Below are 19,066 nucleotides of genomic sequence, written 5' to 3' on the forward strand. Positions count from 1 at the left end.
TCAACATATATTAGTTTTGCCTATTGTAAAAATTTATATAAGTAGAATCATATAGTACATACTTTTTGGGGGGCATCTCACTTCTTTCTCTTCTTTCTCACTTCTCAGAAGCATTATGCTTCTGAATTCATCCATATTATTGCATGTAACAGTAGTTCATTTTTTTATTGCATGTACCAGTAGTTCATTTTTTTTTTTATTGTTGAGTGGTACTCCATTGTATGAATATACCATAGTTTGTTTATCCATTCACCTGTTGATGAATATTTGGATTGTTTCCTGTTCTGGGTATTATGAATAAAGCTCTATGAACACTCCTGTATAAATTATTTTGTGGAAATATGTTTTCATTTCTCTTGGGCAGTGGGGATACAAGAGTAGAATTCCTGGTCACAGATTAGATACATATACTTTATGAGAAGCTGTCAAATCGTTCTCCAAAGTAGTTCTGCCATTTTTATATGCATGGCAGCAGTGTATGGGGGTTGCAGTTGCTTTCCATCCCCACCAATATTTGGTATTGTCAGGTTTTTTTTTAAATTATTAAATTGCATGTGTTCGTGAAGTGGTATCTCGTTATGGTTTTAATTTTCATATTAAGGAGGGACGATTTGAAGCTGACATCTGAAGGATGAGAAGTAGGCCAGGTAAAGAGGATGGGGTTGAGCATTCTAGGCGAAGAGAACAGAATGTGCAAAGCTCCAAGGTGAGAAGGAGCACAGCAATCACAAAGAGCAGAAACCGAGTGGGGTGTAGGGTGAGGCTGGTGAGGGAGGTGGTGGGAAGCACCAAACCATTCACCTTCAAGGGATCATGTGGGTCTGGGCCATGCACACACCAGCAGCAACCAGAGTGAACTTAAAAAAAAAAAAAAAAAGTCCAGACCAAACAACCAGTAATGTCCTGGACTGCATAAAACCCTTGGAATTTCATATTACTCTGGGAAGTAGGGAGGGAGGCTCATAATGACCAAAGTTGAATTTCTTGTCATCTTGGCCAAAAGGTGCTCAGAATGGATTAAATCTGATTTAAAGAAGTGAAAGAAATGAGCATTTCTTGCATGTGACCATCGCAATTGCAAATTCATGTTTACCTCATATGAAAGAGTAGGGTTGCTGGGTGGTGTTGAGTTTTGAGGTTTGAGATTTGAGGTTTGAGACCATGAATTTAAAATGATGTCATTCAGCCTGTCTGTGTGATTTTTTTCTCGGGCAACATTCAGTTGCTCAGGTGCAGGGCGTGAAACTTCATCTCAGAGTGTAGTGCTTAGCCAGGTTGTGGTTTTTCCAGGAAAGTATTTCAGAGATAGAGGTGGGTAAGGAAATGATTATAATGATGAATCTTGGGCTCTAAACTGGACCAGAAAGGAAATGAGGAATGGACAATGAGAATTTGTGGGATTAATGGATTAGAGGTCTCAATGAGGTTGAAGAATCACAGCAAATGGGGTCCTAGCACATGGAACTGAAAGGATAGGAGGGTAAATGGACAGTGAGGTATTATATTTTCATATTCCTAAGATGGAGCCTTTTATGGGTGATTAAGGTGTTGAGAGTGTAACCTTGGAAAGGGTGGCTCAGTTGAGTAGGTTTTTGGAGATGAGAGACTAGGGTATTGACTAGATCATCAACATGGATGCTGAACTCACCCATAGAGTTCAAGGATGGTGCTAAGAGTTGGAAGGAGCAGGGAAAAAAATTATGTTGGTGGGTCAGATGACAGCAATCAAGATGAGCAGGGTGGTATATCTGAATGGAAAGAACTTCAAAGGAGCAGATCTTTGCAGAGGAGGGAGTAGGGAAACCATAAGGTAGTTCAAAGTCAACTCTATTAACACTACTATCATCTTCACTGGCATCCTTCCAAAGACAATGAACCACACCAACCAATGAACCACACCAACAAATCAACCAACCAACCAACCAACCCACCCACACAGGAAAGCCTTTCAATTGGGAATGCTTTATTACAGGTCTTGCCACCAGGAGGCACTATCAATACTGGAAAGCCAGACCTCCAAGCAGTCCCTGGAGGCCAGGAAAATGTGTCTCCGCCTGACCACTGAGGACCTCTAAGGGCTCTTATGAGATATTACAAGGAGCTCAGCCATCCTCCCGCACAGCTGCACTTAACTGTAGAGAGATTTTTAAGTGCATGTAAACCTTAAAAAAGAGAAAAAAAATTAAATTCCTAGGTTCCTTTAAAGAAGTTACTGAGTTATATGAGGTTTTGGTTTTCCCCTAAAAGGGGGTCTAAAAGTACAGCTACTAGCACATGGGATTTGAGGACGTTTTCTTCTAGGTAAAAAGATTCCTCATAACTGCAGGTTTTGAGAGTTGATGGTAACATTGTACTTAAAATTTTCTTCCTGAATCACTTTTTGTAAGAAGCATGACATAGTGGGAAGAGCACAGTGCTGGAGTTAAAGTTGCAGCAGCAGCAACAGTATTTATTATCATTATCATCAACATTCGAGTGTCTATATGAAACAGAAACTGATCTAAACATTGCACATAAATTTACTCATTTATTGCTCTGATAATCTTATGAGTTGAGTATGTACTATCATTAGCATCATTTGACAGATAAATAGGATCCAGAGAGACAGGTCACTTGTCCAAGCCACAGCTAGTAGATGGTGGTGGTAGTAGTGGGATGGAGTTGAATTTCATCTTTCCCCTAACCAGAATAGTACAAGTTATGCAGGAGAAAACACCTCTGAATCTCAGTAGCTTAAGTCAACAGACACTACCAATTGTACATGGTAGACCTGGGCTTATCGTGCTAACTTAGGGACCCAGGCTTCATTTTGACACATGCCAGTGATCATGATCACTGATCACCATGCAGGGAAAAGAGTATGCTATGGTTTCTGCAACTGAAATGAAATGCTTCTGCTTGAAAATGATGCATGTCACTTTTCACTGGCCTGGTGGAAGCAAGTCACATGCCGCTCCCAACTTCAAGAGGACAAGGAAAGGCACTCCTGCCATGAGCCTAGAAGGAGGCAAACCAAAGTTTTTGGTATTAATGATTACCAAAACCATTCAGACCCTGGGTAATTCATGCTTCTCTCAGCCTCAGTTTCCCTACCCACTAAATGAGCACAATCACTTTGTAAGGACTCCTTGTTGTAAGGACCCCTAACCAAATGGGGATTTTGATGATGAGGCAGGATGGCTGCATCCGACTGAAGCTTCCATCAGCTGAAAATCTTGGTCCCACCACAGGCAGCCCTGTAGCCCTCCATCGAGAGCTGTCTGCAGAATGGCCTTTGTCCAAAGATACATGCCAACCTTTTTGTCACTCACACACCTGAAGTCTTGAAGGATGTAGTTTCATTTCAATCAACAACATGCCATAGCTGTAGTTTGCTAGAAAGCTCAGTCTGGAACCATCAGCTATCTGGTTCATGTTGAAAGCTTGAGTCCACTTTAGCTTGAGAGTGTGAGGGTCATGGTGAATGCTCCTTCTTCTAGGTTCTTCAAGTTTTCTCTTCGAATTGAGTCAGGTCACCAGGACGACTTACTTGATTCCTCTCAGTTTCACTCCGCAGACACTCCCCAAGATGTCTGTTCTGAGTCAGCGATGAGCTAAGCCACAGAAATCCTTTGCCAACCAAGGATTGACGGCGCTCAGGGTAGTACCAAAAATACCCTGAAAAAGGGCATTTCCCAAACTTCCATGCAAACAGTTGTGACCACATTGCCGGAGCACTCAGCTGGCTCCTTTCCTATGGGTCGTTTTGCTATGCAGTCATTTGTCCTCTTCCTCCCTTCTCTGATAAACTAGGCTGTGAACTTTGTGAGAGTGGGGACCACTTTTTCATGCAGGTTTCACATCGGATGTGAAAACCTGGTACACAGTAGGTACTCAATGAATGTTCGCTGCACAAAAATGCTTCTGAAGATTCTTCATATAAGATTACTTCCTTGTAGAATTTGGTGCCTAGATTGTCTAACTAACAATTAGTCTAGTTGAACTTCAGGCCTGAGATTCTAAGTAGCTAAAATAAGGCCAAAATGGGGGAGGGGGAATAGAAGGGCGAGGAAAAGGAGGACGTTCCACGCTGAGGGAGCAGATGTAGAGGCAGTAAAGCACAAGGTAATACCAGGCACGGGGAGTGCATCATTTAGCCTAGAAGGTTAATACACGGGGTTAAAATGGGAGGCTGAAGCCACATGCCAGTAGAGGGTCTAAGGTCAAAGTCCAGAAGGAAGAAACAGCAGGACTTTGATAGGGAACAATGAGAGGAAGGCTTAAAAGAGTCGGTGTTGCATTAAATTTTGCAGCCAAGAGCTCCAACAACTGAAAGGCAGGATGGGCGGAGAAATATATTCCCAAAGCTTCCTCTTATTTATGTGCGCTCCCCGCATTCACAGAGGATTAAGCAGAACGCAGACTTCTCCCTTCCCCAGGGCCGAGAACAGGAGCTCCGCCTCTCCCCGTCACGTGGCCAGAGGCGTCCCTGGCACGTGACCTATCTCGCGCTAGGCCAATCAGCCTCTGCAGGGGCGGGAACGCGGAGTCCGAGGGGCAGGAGGATCGATTGAGACCGCCTCTTCTCGCGAGCCTTGACGCCGTTGCTCCTCAGCCGCCCACGGCCGGGAGCGAAGGTCTCGCGAGGCTTGGGCGCTGCGGCGGTAGGAGGACGGGGAAGGACGGAGCCGAGCCACGGCTGCCTCCCTCGCTCTCTCCCTCGAGCGCTCGCCCGCCCCCTCCCTCCCTCCCCTCCCTTCCCCGGCCCCGGCTCCGGCCTCGGCCCGTTCGCTGTTCGGTCTTCTGCAGGGAGAATGTCGGGCTCGTCGCTCCCCAGCGCCCTGGCCCTCTCGCTGTTGCTGGTCTCTGGCTCCCTCCTCCCAGGGCCAGGCGCCGCTCAGAACGGTAAGCGGGGCGCCGGGGGCGGGCCGGGCGGGGGCTGGGGGAAGCTGGCGGCCGGAGAGGGCCGTTCGGGGCCCGAGGAGGTGGTGGAGCCAGGGGAGGGGGGCCGGCAATCGGAGTCTGGAGGGCTGCGGGCCCGAGACGAGCAGATGCCGGTCGGGAGTTCGAAGAGGCGCTGGTGTGAGAACCGGAGGTGCCTATCCGAGAGGTGGGGGCGTCCGATAAGAGCCTGAGGTGTTGTTGACTTAGAGGCTCCACGTCTTGGGGCTTGTCGCTCCGAGTCGGGGAGGGGACCCCAAGGAAGCCGACGTGAGGAGCTGGCGTAGCGGGGGCGGCGAGGAGGGGGCGCAGCGTTTAAAGGCGGCACAAGACAGGCATTTGTGTTTAAGGTGACGGAGAGTGGTGTCAGGCTCCCCAAGAGAACACTGGGGTCACTGGGGTCGTCCAGGGTTCTACTGGGGCCCCGTAAGACTGGTGATATCCTTAAAAAATAAGAGAGACGTGGGGGGAAGGGAGTACTGAAGAATACTGAGCAGAGTACTAGAGCCTTAAGGAGGGGGTAAAGAATCAGGGAGCCTTGGCTGTGGAGGTGGAGAGAAGGTGGGTGGAAAGCCAAGATAGTGGGTTGACTGCAGTAGGGGATCTGGAAAGAGGAGCAGCAGTGGCTCTAAACGAGATGAGGGAAGAGAACTGGGTTTACTAAGGAGGGTGGAGTGTTGGGCATTCTAGGGTAGTGGTTGGGAGAGCAAAAAGGAGTTTCTAAATAAGGAGAGGAAAAAGGAGAAGAGGATGGGGAGAAAGGGTTGAAACTGAGGTAGGGGGAATTATTTATTACAGAAATAAGGGTTTCTGGCTATAGAGATGGGGGTGGGGTAAGACAGAAAATAAGGGAAGGGAGTAAAATGCAGGAAGCCGGGGGTGTAATGTTGGTTTGCAGTGTGGAGGATATATTAGGGAAGGGAGGAGCAGAGTTCTGGCAAGTGCTGTTTGATATTGGTTGGGGCCTCTGGGAAGGCAGGGACACACAGCTGAAACTGCAGTGGTGGGATTGAGAGCAGTCACTGGAGAGAGAGAGAGATGGAGGAAGTGGGTTTTTAAGATCGAAAAGTTTCAAGACAGAAGAGACATTATTTCTGAGGAACATAAAAGTAGTCCCTGGGATATGTGCAGGATACAGTGGAAAGGAGAGAATTGGGTTTTGAACTGAAGCTGTTTAGAGAAGATGGAGAAATGGTGGGGAAGTATGGTGAGGGGGGATCTAGACAAAAAAGATTCCGATTGTTAAAGGTATGTGTTACAATTCAGCTGCTGAATTGATCTTTCAGAGATGAGATTAGAAGTATTGTGAACCCGTTTCCGCTCTTGTGGAAACAACCTTTAAGAGGTTTAAAAAATATTTTTATAGGAAAGAATTTATGAGGGTGAACTCATACATGACTGTACTGAAGAGTGAACTATAAATTCTTTTGTTAATTCTTCGGTGTTTCTTTGTTGTTTGTTATGCTAGAACAATTTAAAATTACTCTTGTTGGAATAGCTGAAATTAAAATGGCTTTCATTAAAAAAAAACAAAAACGAATGGAGTTAAGCATTCTAAGGAGAATCTAGGCTTAAAATGCTGAAGATTACAGTGAAAATATATCAGTAAAGATCGAAAAAGCATCAGTTAAATGTAAGTGTCATACCAAATTGTATAAATAAAATCTTATGTATGCTTCATGGCCTTGAATTATCACTGCAGGGGTCAGGAAGGAAACATTTTTCTGTCTCTAGCATTGAATATACGAAGCATATTGGGTATTTTCCCTATTTTCCTCCAAAGCATGAGGCCACTAAGGAAGGCAAGGTAGAGTTAGTTTGATTTGTCTTATCAGTTTTTAGTCTGTGTTAACAATATGACTTAAGCCTAATACTAATTTCAGCTATTCAATTTGTGTAAAAAGCAAGGTTTCATTTGGCACAATAGGTGAGAGATTTTTGATCTCAACATGTTCAATCTCTGTGCTGGCATAGCTTCTTCAAAAATTTATAATACAGTGAAATTGTAGTTTCTTAGCAACTAAAGCAAGGTTTTTGGATGGGCCTACAAAGACTCATCTGGCTATTCTCAGTGATATGTGTTCTAAATACAGCATAGTGCAGCCTTTTCCTTGAAATGAGCTTGAATTCAGTCACGTGACATGACTGGTGAAGTGAAGCTGAGCTTGTAGTTGACCCAAATGAATGTAAATTTAATTCAAGGAAGAAATGGCTATTTTTTTGAGTTTGAGTCCATGTAGGTAAGGATGCCATTTTATAGCTTTTTATAGCATGTCTGTAAGATGAAAGCTTTCAATTGGTAATAGCTCTACAATCGTCTGACCTCATGTCATGGAGTTTGTATTTTCTTATAGTGTTTTTCAGAAATGGATACTATGCTCTGGATGATCTTGAAAAGTTGGATTATCTATTTAAAATGATGACTTTTTAAAAAACGTCCCCAAACGGAAGTATTTCTGGATTATGTGGTAGTTTAGACTGAGTATAGATGTTTTTCGTTATTCCTAAAATGAAGAATTTGGACTAGATGACTCTCAAGGTCTCTGTTAGCTGTGACCCATTACCATAGAGATTCAGGGTTTTTCATTCAGATAGAATTTGTTTCCCATACAAACAGTTAGACTTGTAGGACCATAGTTTCAAGTAAAATCCTCTTTAACGTGTCATTTTAAAGGAAGAAAACTGTCCTAAAATATAACCTTCCTGGTAAGACTTTGAAAGCTTTAGAGTGAAATTAGAATTGAATAAGTATAAACCAGACAGTATTATATGATGATCAAGAGCACAGACTCTGGATCCTGATAGACCTGGGTTTGAGTCCCATCTCTTGGTAGCTGAGTGACTTTGAGTAAGATGCTTAATACTTCCAAGTCTCAGTTTTATCATCTGTAAAATGGGGTTTATAATAATGCCCATCCCCTAGGGATGATGTGAGAATTAAATGAGACAATGACCATAAAGCACTTAGGTTTCTGCCTGGTATATAGTGAGTCTCAGTTGGGAGTAAGTTTTTACTATATGTAACGCTTGTTCCTATATGTAACATATGTTACTATATGTAACATATGCTACATTACTATATGTAGCATAACAATACTATATGTACTAAATGTTTGCTTACTATAGTGAGTAAATGTTATCTATTACTATTATTATCCTTTAAAAATACCATTATTAATTATTTTTCTTCATGTATATATCAAGCATTTAATTGTTAATGCTGCTCACTGTCGTCTTGGAAAAAGTTAAGTAGGCCATTTGAAGGCCCCAGATTTGTGCTTTTTGCTTATGTAACTTTTTTATAGAAGTGACCAGCTGTGCTGCCTCTGCAATTGTAGATTCTGATGAGGAAGTTCATACTTCCATTTAATTGTCTGGGAGGTTTCATGGTTTTCTTTCTCTTTCAGTGAACTAAATATCTTTTCATGGCTAGGTAGCACCTTTTCATAGCATCTCATTGTTGTGAATAAGAGAAATAGAATGTAGTGCCTGGCACACAGTGAAGTGTTGGAGATGTTAACTGATGAATGAATGTGAAGTGTAAAAATGTAATATATTCATACTGAAAATATAAAAATAGACAATTAACACTGTTTAGGGGGAGAAGATGAGTCGAATGATCTAAAATGAGTTTATTAATGATCTAAATTTTAAGAAACCATTTTGCTTGGGTGATACTAGATAGTTGTGAACATTGTGCTTTGTAACAGTGCCAGTATTTGCATTAGATGATTCATGAATCTTTTTCTTTTCTGTCAAGTGCTGTTTGCTTCAGTGGTTTGGCAGTTTCTCTCCCTGAGTATGTTTTTAGACGTTTGCTATTGATAGTGCATCTTTCCTTTGGGTGAACTAAAATGAGCAATGGAAGACGTGTTATCTATAGCAGCTGTGGCACAAATGACATGCCAAATATCAAGCAGCAAATCTTAACATAATTAGTCAAAATAAGATTTTAAATGACCAGAAGAAACTATTTGCCTTGGAATTTATTAGCATTTCCTAAGGAGATCATAAGCCTCCAGACTCTCAGGCAACTGACAACAGTGTCACTACTGATGTAATGAAGCACCCAGGCATGAGAAATTGGTCAGGGGACCAGGGTGGTAAGGCCATGTTACAACATCAGGATGTGTTCCTGGGCTCTAGTCTTTGTTTTTCAAGATTCCTGGATCCAAATTAGAAAAAGATGCAGGTAGGTTTTTGTGTTGTCAGACATAACAGAGCTTAACGTGTTAGTATACCGAGGTTTAAAACAATAAAAGGCAATAAAAGTATTTATATGTAAATGTACCCTACAGTCCAAACATTCACCATAAATTAAGATTGAAGTTCATTACAGATCTGACTTTGTGTGAGTTATACAGATCCTCATGAAAAATTAGACTGTTTTGTCTTGAAGGAATCCCTTGATTTTTCTCATTAATACAGTTTTAATGTGAAACATTTTCTCCTCCTGTGGAGTATACCTTTAGACATTAAAGAAGACAAAATGTAATTGTATTGTCTTTATTTTAATTTTTTTAATAAAAGTAAATAACTGGGCTGGCAGAGATACCGGATACGATTAGAAAAGTGCTCTGTCCATTTGGACATTGTTTTTCATTTATTTAGTTTGAGCTACTTTTTCAGAGTAAGATGTTTCATATTTAAAATCTGAAATTTTGCTGGGTCTGTGTAAAGGTGTTTTTTCAAGACAATTTGGGAAGGAGATAAGCTGTTAATATCTATACAAATGAAGCATGTAGGAAAATAATGAATGAGACTGTTTTGGATATCACACAGGAGATGTTCAATAAAAACGAATAAAATTATGCAAAGAAATTTTGGAAGAAGTGAATTGTGTGAAAAAATTTCTGAGGCAGTCTATTCAGTTTGTTTACAGTGAGCACAGTCTGGACAGGATCAGAAGTAGAGAATGAAGTTCTAAGAGAAAAGACAGAAGAAAGGCTATAGTAATTGTACAAGGAGAAAAACAGGAAGCGAGAATGAGGAATGAATCTTCCTTTGACAAGCATCTGGAAAAATAGAATCTGTTAGAAAGAATAAATAGACCAGGGTCCTCTAAAGTATATCCGAACATCAAAATTAAAATATGTAATGATGCAAAATCGCTGCCTGTGAACAGTCGGCCTTGCTTTCAGTGTTCCTCTTTAAACAAAACACTATCATGTTACATGAATTTTTATAAATGCCATTGGTGATATGGAGCTTAATTTTAAGCACCTTAGATAATGCATTTTTAAATTGTGAGGTTCTTGTGGATTTTTTTTCCCCCGGAATTCCTAATTTTAGTTGGTAAGGATTAGCTTTGTGAAAGCAGGAAACTTCTCCAGTAAAACTAGTTGAATATAAACTGTTGCATTTTATAGGCTTATATATATAGAAGTAAACTTCTCACTGAATTTAAAGTAAAATACTGTACTGATCCTATGTAAAAACATTATTCCAAAGGTATTGATGTTTACATTAAAAACTTGAATACACAAGTAAATTGTATGGTTTTCAGGTTTATTCAAGAGTCAGGATTTGTACAATTCCAGTTTACTATGTCGTCTAAAATTGAAAGTAGGCCTAATTTTTTTGTTGTTGTTGCTTACTTTTGTGTATATGCAAAAATAGACGTTTATTAATCAAACTTAATTAACTTGAGGTTACTTTTTCGTTATTGTTGAGAACTTTTAATTGGTCTGTGTGGAAATGGGGGTTTACTAAATACTTAAAGTATTCCCCTAGTTATCTACATTTATTTGTATACAGTAAGTCAGTGGTAGATTTATTTGATGTTCCTCACACATCTACTGTTTTTTTTGTTTTGTTCTTGTTTTCGTTGTGTTTCAAATTTAAAAAACCTAGTCTTATCTCTTCGTTAAAGCTGTGGCCGGCTTTGATGGAAAAATATTGTGTTAAGTTCCTTGTACTAAAAAGTACTGAATGGTATTCTTTTGCATTTCTGGAAACAATTATGGAATGTTTTAAGACTAACCTTCTAAAAAAAAAAAAAGACTAACTTTCTTTCTAAATAATCTTATTTACTGGAAACTTAGGGTACGCTTTATGGTTTTTTCCAGAAGTATGTCAATTTGGATATGCTTTGCTTCCCTTTGCTTTGTCTTGATTTATATCATTGTTACACCCAACTATTGCTTCAAATTGACTAGACAGTGAAATATAATGAGATGATTTGAGATCACTCTGAAGGTGTCAGGATTCTGTATATTATGTAAGGCTCTATTATTAGAAAACAAAGTTCCAAATTGCACCCATAGTTTTAATCCTATCCAAATGTATACTCACATTCTAAAAGTGATTAAATATAAAATACAAGACAATATGTCCTTTGTGACAGAATACTAACAAGGCAAAATGTTCCATATGTAGTAAGATACATTTAAAAAAAAAAGTGAGAGTGTGCTCGCATATATAAATTATGTCATCGATTTTTCTTCCTGATGATAGTATTTGTAAACCACTAGACTACGTGATGTGTAAATTCCCTTCCAGTTCTAAAATTACACAGTGCTATGGACCTTACAGTTTAGGTAGGTACTGCTTCTAATGGTTAAAAGGCCTAGAGAGAGAATACTTTGTTTTAATAAATTTTTTGAAACTAACTTTTTGGAATTAAGGAAAATTGACTTTGAGGCCATGCACTGTTTTGAAATCCAACTGCCTGTAAACTTACTTCAGACAACACTTGTACTTCATGTTTCAAAGAAGGCAGAATGGTGTCTGTTATAGAGATAGCATATTAAGCTTGCTAGGAAAATTGCCAGTGTGAATTAAACAATTAAGAAATGAAAATCACTGCCAGGTAGGTAGATATTTTGTGTTCTCTTTGTTGGTTGAAAAGTAGTTGACTGTTGAAGAGGCAGTGAAGCGCACTTAACTAATTGTATTTTTATGTTATCCTTTGAGAAGTTTTGCTTTCTGTTTATGAATTAATTTCTCCTGTCCCTATGCATTTGTTAAAGACCTTTAAACCTGTCCATTATAGTTGAACAGGGCAACCCAAGCGTTACCTGAATTAAATCTGAGCAAGTTTGTAGATTGATATTCCTTAGAAACAGAGTGTCAAAGTCTCAGCTTATAAATTTATTCGTTATACTACCTTATTGGGTAGGTCCATTTCCTATTTTTTCCTTTTTACATTTTGTTAGAATTTCAAACATACGAAAGTAGAATGAATAATGTAATAAACTCCCATATAACCATCATGTGTCAACAGTTATTAGCCACATCCTTGCTGCTTATTAATTTAAAAATAACCTGAAAAATTAACATTGCAAACTAAAATTTTCTAGGTGCTGAAATGTAGTTAGTTAGGGATTAACTTACATTAGTAAAATAGAAATAATTTGGTTCATATGTAATTATGTTGTAATGACTTTAAAAATATAAAAGCCCTTTAGCAAAAGGCTTTCAAACTTTTGTCTTGACCCAGATAAAGAAATAGACTTTATTTGTGACTAAGTATATGCAGAAATATGTAACGTTTTGTGAAATAATACCTTTCCTTACTCTGTAACGTATTTGAAGGAAACCATTGTGACCTTCTAAATTGATTTCATAATTCATTAACAGGCTATGAAACTCATGTTTGAAAAACAGCATTTTCAAGTATGGAGTAGTTTTGTTTTATTTTTATATACTATGTAGTCTGAAGCAATATGATGATTTTTGTAAACATAAGGACTTTCACGAGGCATTTATCAGTAATATCAGCATGTACTGCTATTAGTCATCCTTAGTAAAGAAAATATAGCATTGTTTAATTAATATGTTACCCATTACTTATATAATATTGGTTCCCCCTCTCCATTTGAATTTCAGAAAAAGGGAAAGCTACAATAATTTGAATATCATAAGCAAAGCACAAGTTTCCCAGTATGTTTAGTTGTCCTTTCTTTTAAATTAGCACTTATAGTCATTATTCCCTGGCCCTACCTTTGAGTTATTGCTTGAGTACAGGACTGGGAGCACTACAGTTTATTCTGAGCTGAATGCTTACACATTTCTGGTGAGTACAGAATGACTTGAACACTGGCCAAGGGAAGAGATGGAAAGCAGAACCATCACTGAAGAGTCAGTTGCCTTTCCTGTTTAAGATCCTAGAGTAGCAACTTTATTTTCTTATTTTTAGACATTGCTTCTTGAAGGAAACAAAGGCAAGATGTCCTGTACTGTGTTGGCAACTATCTGTGAAATAATTTTCAATCTATAGATTGAATGAATACGTTAAATTTAATTTAGGATTTTTTGTGATTATACAAGTTTAACAGGTTGGAAACCATTGTGGAGCACCTGGAAAAAATAGCTAAGCAGCTCCAGCATGGAAATTAATATCATTTATGCTTAATCTCAAATAATTCATCAAGGAAGATGAAATAAATGGCCTTAATGCAAACCAGGAAGCTGGAAAAGAGAAAGTATAAAGAGGTTTCAAATAACTTGCAGTGAACTGTCATTGAATTACCCTTAGACAAAGAAGATAGTGATCACATATCAAAATTATGGTTTCTATTTTCTTACTAGGATTGAACTCCAAGTAATGACGAACACTTTCCAACCACATTTAGGAAAAGATGCAGATAGTTCTACATTGATGGTAGCATGAGACTTAGGAGAAAAGCCTGAAGGAGCTAAAATTAGGAAAAGGGAGCACTAGGGGGATGTGATTATCTATTAATACCTTCAAGGTAGCAGTGTAAATGAAGTAAGGGAATTAGGCAGTCTCCAAAGATGGATGGGCTGTATCAAAGAGCAGTGGCCTAGACCACTGGGAAGAAAAGCATAGGTATAGTATTAAAAAGGTGATTTAAATGAAACTAGCAGAAGAATAGAGTTATTTGCAGTCACTCATAGTTAGAGCCATTATAAGTAGGGCAAAGAGCTGGTTGACAGGGACTTCATAAAACAAGAGAATATCTCTTTCTGTTGTATCTATTACTCATTTAGGAGTTCAAGAGGAGGAAAAAACCTTTATGGGAATGAATAGGAAATGTGATGGGCTTTCCAGAAGTTTTTTTTTTTTTTTTTTTTTTGGCTATGCCACTCAGCTTGCGGATCTTAGTTCCCTGACCAGGGATTGAACCCAGGCCTTCAGCAGTGAAAGCGCAGAGTCCTAACCACTGGACTGCCAGGGCATTCCCTTTCCAGAAGTTTTTAAGGGTCAGAAATTAGTTTGTTTCTAACTCTAAATTTCTATGATTATGAATTCAAGAAAAATGGTAGATTAACTTTGGAATCCATTAAAGTAGCTTTTAAGACCTGCCTATAATACTTTAAACAGGATTCTGTTTATTGTAACCTTCATAAACAGCTTTTTTGTTTAGTTATCAAAAATCTACACTGAAATTTTTCCAATCTCTGTTTCACACACAGAAGCATAAGCTTTGTAAGAGTTCATTCACTAGACTGGATGGAAACTAGTAAAAGTTTAACCTTTGGCTTTAAGAAATTAGACTTTTCTTTTGTGTGGTAAATTTTAGCTATTAAGAAAGGCTTATCATCAGGAAATGAGCACTTCCAGACTCACTCTTAAGGCTTCTCAGTCAAAATACTGCTGTGACAAAAGCCCCAGCCTGTTTTATGAGTGGAGCTGGTGCTGCAGTGCTTTGGTAGAGACGGGAGCTCACTTTAATTAGCTCGAAGACTGTAGGGTTGCTAGGTAAAATGCAGGACACCCATATATATTTGAATTTCAGATAAACAACGAAGAATTTTTATTTCGTACATCTGGTGATCCTAGAAGAATGTCTTTTTTGCTGTTTTGACCTTCCGTTTAGAACTTAACCAAGAGTCTTGTAATTTGGTTAGTTTTTGTGTATTAAAAGAAACCTTTAAAAAGTAGATTTAATATGAGCAAAATCATGTTACATTGAAAATTTTGTATGAGTAAGTGTAGTTTAGGGTAGTATTATTTTATTCTGGTTACATCACATTTCTATATGGTTTTTTCCCTTCAATTCTGCTACCTTACATTTGACAGAGTAAGTTTTTCATTTATTCTCTAAAAATTAAAGCTATTTTCAAGAAGGGTGTGAGGAGAGGGCCTCAGGCTTTTTGTTTTGTTTTGTTTTGTTTTTTAGCAATTCCCCTTTTCTCTCCTTACCTAAAATATTTTAAAATTTAGGGCACTATTGTCTGAGGGTATATGATAGAGATGTTTCTGGGGCTATTGGTTCAAGGATTGTCCTTTTTCAGTTTTTGCTTAGGGGCTTGGAACATATTTGCATTTTTGTCTTGAAAGAAGAAAAGGAATGAATGAAGATGTGACTGACCACACCCTTTTCTTCCTAGTGGGTTCAGAATAATTTTAACTTGCTTAATTATAAACACCCGATTTAGAGAGTCAGGGTAAGTGAATGAGGGATGTAATTTCTTTATTGTTAAATTTCAGTACTAAGAAAAAATCATGGTTTCATGAGATTTATTGTAAGGTCTTTGATCAGAGGTATGTCACTGTGTCAGTCATTCAGTATAAGAGATCTACCTTCTTTTCTTTTGGTGTGGACTGGGGTGAGGTGGCTATAAGAATAATAAGAATTGAACAGTGTGATAGGCCCCAGGGTGAATGATATTAAGTAACATAAAGCATAATCATAACTATACTTAAACATACTTATTTGAAATATATTTAAGGCAGTTTTAAGAAGTATTAAAAATAACTCATGGTTTTTATGAAACTAGAAAATTAGTATAGTTTAACTTTGATGCCTAAACTGAGTTGAAGACAATAGTACTGGATAAGTAAATTGATACAGTCTGTCACCCTTGTAAATGTAAAATGTAAATAAAAACTATGTTCAAAAGGTCGTTTTGTGGGGCAATGTAGTTGCATGGAAAGAGCGCTGGATTTGGCAGTAGCCTTGAATTCTGTTTCTATTTCACTTCCTGTGGTTTCTATTTTTTAAATTAGTATAATACTTAATCTGTTGGGTTTTTATGAGATTAGATGATAATGTATGGAAAGTGCTTTATAAACTGCTTTACTGTAGAGTGGCATGTATGTATAGCTTTGAATTATAGGGCCTGGTACTTAAAAAGTGTTTACTTTTAATGGGTTAACTACAACTCTGGTAGTTCATAGGAAAGTGAAGAGGAAAATAAAGTTCTAGTGAGAAGGGCCAGATTATTTCAGGGTTGGTTTTTATGACTATATCATATCATAACGTGCATTTTAGATGGTTGTTACCAGACTAGCCTTTTCACTGAATTATCTCCCTCTACTAGGGAAGGTCAGTATTGACTTTTTTTGTAATCTTTGTTACGTACCTCCCAGTACTGTTCTCAAGTTAAACCTAGTTACAGGGACACCATGTTACCCTTCATCCTCCTCCTTTCCCTCCCCCAGGTATGTGACAGAAAGCAATGTCAGGTATCTTTCTTGTATCCTCTATTAACACATTTTTGTAACTCGCCTTTGCTGTCCTGAAGTGAAATTCATAGGTGTTTTAACCTACATGCACACTATTAAGAAAAATATATATATATAATCCCTTGAATGTAATATAAAGGAGAAAATAACTCGGTAAAATGTTTATTCAGTAGGTCAGTCTAAATGCTCAGGCATGACTACACAGGAAGACAATGAAGTAGTCTGCTGTTTTTATCCATATGTAGAAAAACCAGGAATGTGACAGTTACAAGTGCAGACTTGTGCTGTACTAGTGACTCAGATATCACAGGTGACATTGCTGTTGATAATGTGATTTTCTGAAAAGGTGAACAACTCTTGGTAAAGTTCCAAATGAAGCAAAAGTACAATCTCTCCTCACTTTACACAGTAACTGCATTCCTGGAAAGTTGAATGATGATTAAAACCATGCAAGAGTACTTTGTGGTGTATTTAAAACAGAGCTATGTTCTAGGCTCAGACCAGGTTTTCAACTTGAATGTCATTTGAAAGTTGTGTAGGAAGAGGAACAATTCTTTGTTGTGCAAGACTTTTCCTACTTTGTGGGATATTGAAGATCCCTGGTCCCAGCCCACTAAAGGCTGGTAATGCTATCCCAATCATTGTGTTAACCAAAAATATACCCACAAATTTTCAGAATGCTCCATAAAAGTCAGAGCAGCACCTGTTGAGAATATCTCCATTTTGTGTCTGCACTTGTAAGTATCCTCTGATAAAGGATTATAGCACCTAGTTCCCGGCACAACCCCTGGTCAAAGCCACACCTCTTCTAGGAACGGACAGGCAAGGAGAGCAGCTGTTCACTTGTTTTTATTCTTTTTGTTGACATGCATTAAAGCAGGGATTGCAAACTCGTTTACCATAGGAGCTAGGCAAGTACCTTTTGCTAAAGTGGAGAATATAATGCATGCTTTGACTGAAAACACTGAAAGCTGGGCTTTTAAAAATACTGTGCTGGTCAAATAAAACTGTCAGTGGGCCCGCATTTTGTGTCCTCTTCACCAAAGAACTATGATATGGATTTTGAAGCCTAAGAGATTGGATTGGAGTCTTGATTTTTGCCAAGCCTCTTACTCTGTTTCCTCATCTGTTTATTTGGAATAATACACACCTTCACAGGTTAGAATGAGATTGCATGCATAAATGAACTAGCATGATAGCTGACACAAGATGCATGTTTGATAAGATTTTCTCTCTTCACTAATATCCTTTCAGTTATCTTGATTTACTTTTTAATCTGTTTGAAAGCTAGCTATGCTTCATAGTGAAATGGTTATGAAATTTGAAATCTCTAATATGGGGGATATTAGTTGCTTCTTAATTTTAACAGAAACAAGGAAGTAATTAAAATGAAATTTTTAGGTTAACACACAACCTACCTACCACTTAAGGTATTTGGAGCCTGATCATTTTAAGCTATTTGGAGCCTGACGCTTGTAACACTAAACTTACGGATTCCAAACTATTTCAGTAGAATAGCCTCCTTAGTCTTTGAGGTTAGCTTTCAATCTTAGCAGAGCAATGATCTTTATTTAGCATATTTATTTATTTATTTTATTTTATTATTTTTTTTTTTTGCGGTACGCGGGCCTCTCACTGTTGTGGCCTCTCCCGTTGTGGAGCACAGGCTCTGGACGCACAGGCTCAGCGGCCATGGCTCATGGGCCCAGCCACTCCGTGGCATGTGGGATCTTCCCGGACCGGGGCACGAACCCGCGTCCCCTGCATCTGCAGGCGGACCCTCAACCACTGCGCCACCAGGGAAGCCCTATTTATTTTTGAAGTAACGTTGGAGCAGGTAATTTTGCTAGTACTGCAGTACTTTATTGCACCTTCAAAATTAGATTATGCTATAGAAGTGACATATTTTTATAGTTGTTACTTGAGTTAGAAATTTAGCAACATGATTTTTACTAGGAAACTCTGGTGTATGATTTTCTTTCAATTGCCCAGTGAATGTTTTGAAAGCTTTACATTTTCTTGGTTCGTGTAAAATGTTTTAGAGGCATATACATCTTGTTGTACATCTTGTTTTCATACTTTAGCAGCAGAAACTGTTTTTTTAACTTTCATTTTTCTTTAGTAATTAACACAATTGATCTAAATGGTTAAAGCAATACCTGTGCTTTATTTCTTTGTTCCTATCCTCAGATTCTGTTGTTCATCTTTGTTTTCCTCTACAATATGATTTTGAGCCCTATGTTTTAGTGATAATGTATATATTATTTTTGTAAGGTCTAACCCCCACCCCCAGTTTCTCCTATCTCAACTTTAGTGTCTTCTTACCCATATCTACTTGGTCCTGTCCTTTCTGGTATCTTCAGTTGTTTCTAGATAAACATTTGGCACTTTTAAATTCTTTGTCCTGTTTTATTTGAATCCTTTTGAGGGGCAGAGAGGTAGCAAATTCTATTATACTTCTAATAGACAAAATTTAGCTTAATTGATTGATATTTTTGAGCTCATGTGTTTGCATATTGTGACTTCTGGGTATTTTTGCTTTTCCTAGTAGCTGTTTAATGGTTTTCTTTATATGGAGATTTTTCTAACATGCTTTTTAAATTCTTTAATCCCCACAGGGTCATAATGTCCATATTTCTCAGAAACAGCTTAGCTAGCCTTCAAGGCCTAGTTACAAAGGAAGTTAATTCCTGAAGGAACTGAGGACATCAAGGCAGAAAGAATTCCAGGCAGGCAGCTAGTAATGAATATTGATTGTGAACTGTGAGG

The 19,066-nt window shown here is 38.4% G+C and overlaps 1 protein-coding gene across 3 annotated transcripts in view; it reads left to right on the plus strand.

Moving 5' to 3' along the window:
• The first annotated feature begins 4,602 nt into the window (after positions 1-4,602).
• NPTN (neuroplastin) overlaps positions 4,603-19,066 on the plus strand; it is a 56,233-nt gene continuing 41,769 nt past the window's right edge. Inside the window, exon 1 of one of the 3 annotated variants that reach the window (XR_007475800.1) lies at positions 4,603-4,884. Coding sequence is in view for 2 of the 3 variants with exons in the window: in XM_004276280.4 (XP_004276328.1) it covers positions 4,794-4,884 (91 nt within the window). In the remaining variant the exon portion in view is untranslated. The remainder of the gene's footprint in view (positions 4,885-19,066) is intronic. The other 2 variants (XM_004276280.4, XM_004276281.3) reach the window with 2 other exon arrangements.

The sequence above is a fragment of the Orcinus orca genome, chromosome 2, assembly GCF_937001465.1.
Source record: "Orcinus orca chromosome 2, mOrcOrc1.1, whole genome shotgun sequence".
NCBI lineage: Eukaryota > Metazoa > Chordata > Mammalia > Artiodactyla > Delphinidae > Orcinus > Orcinus orca.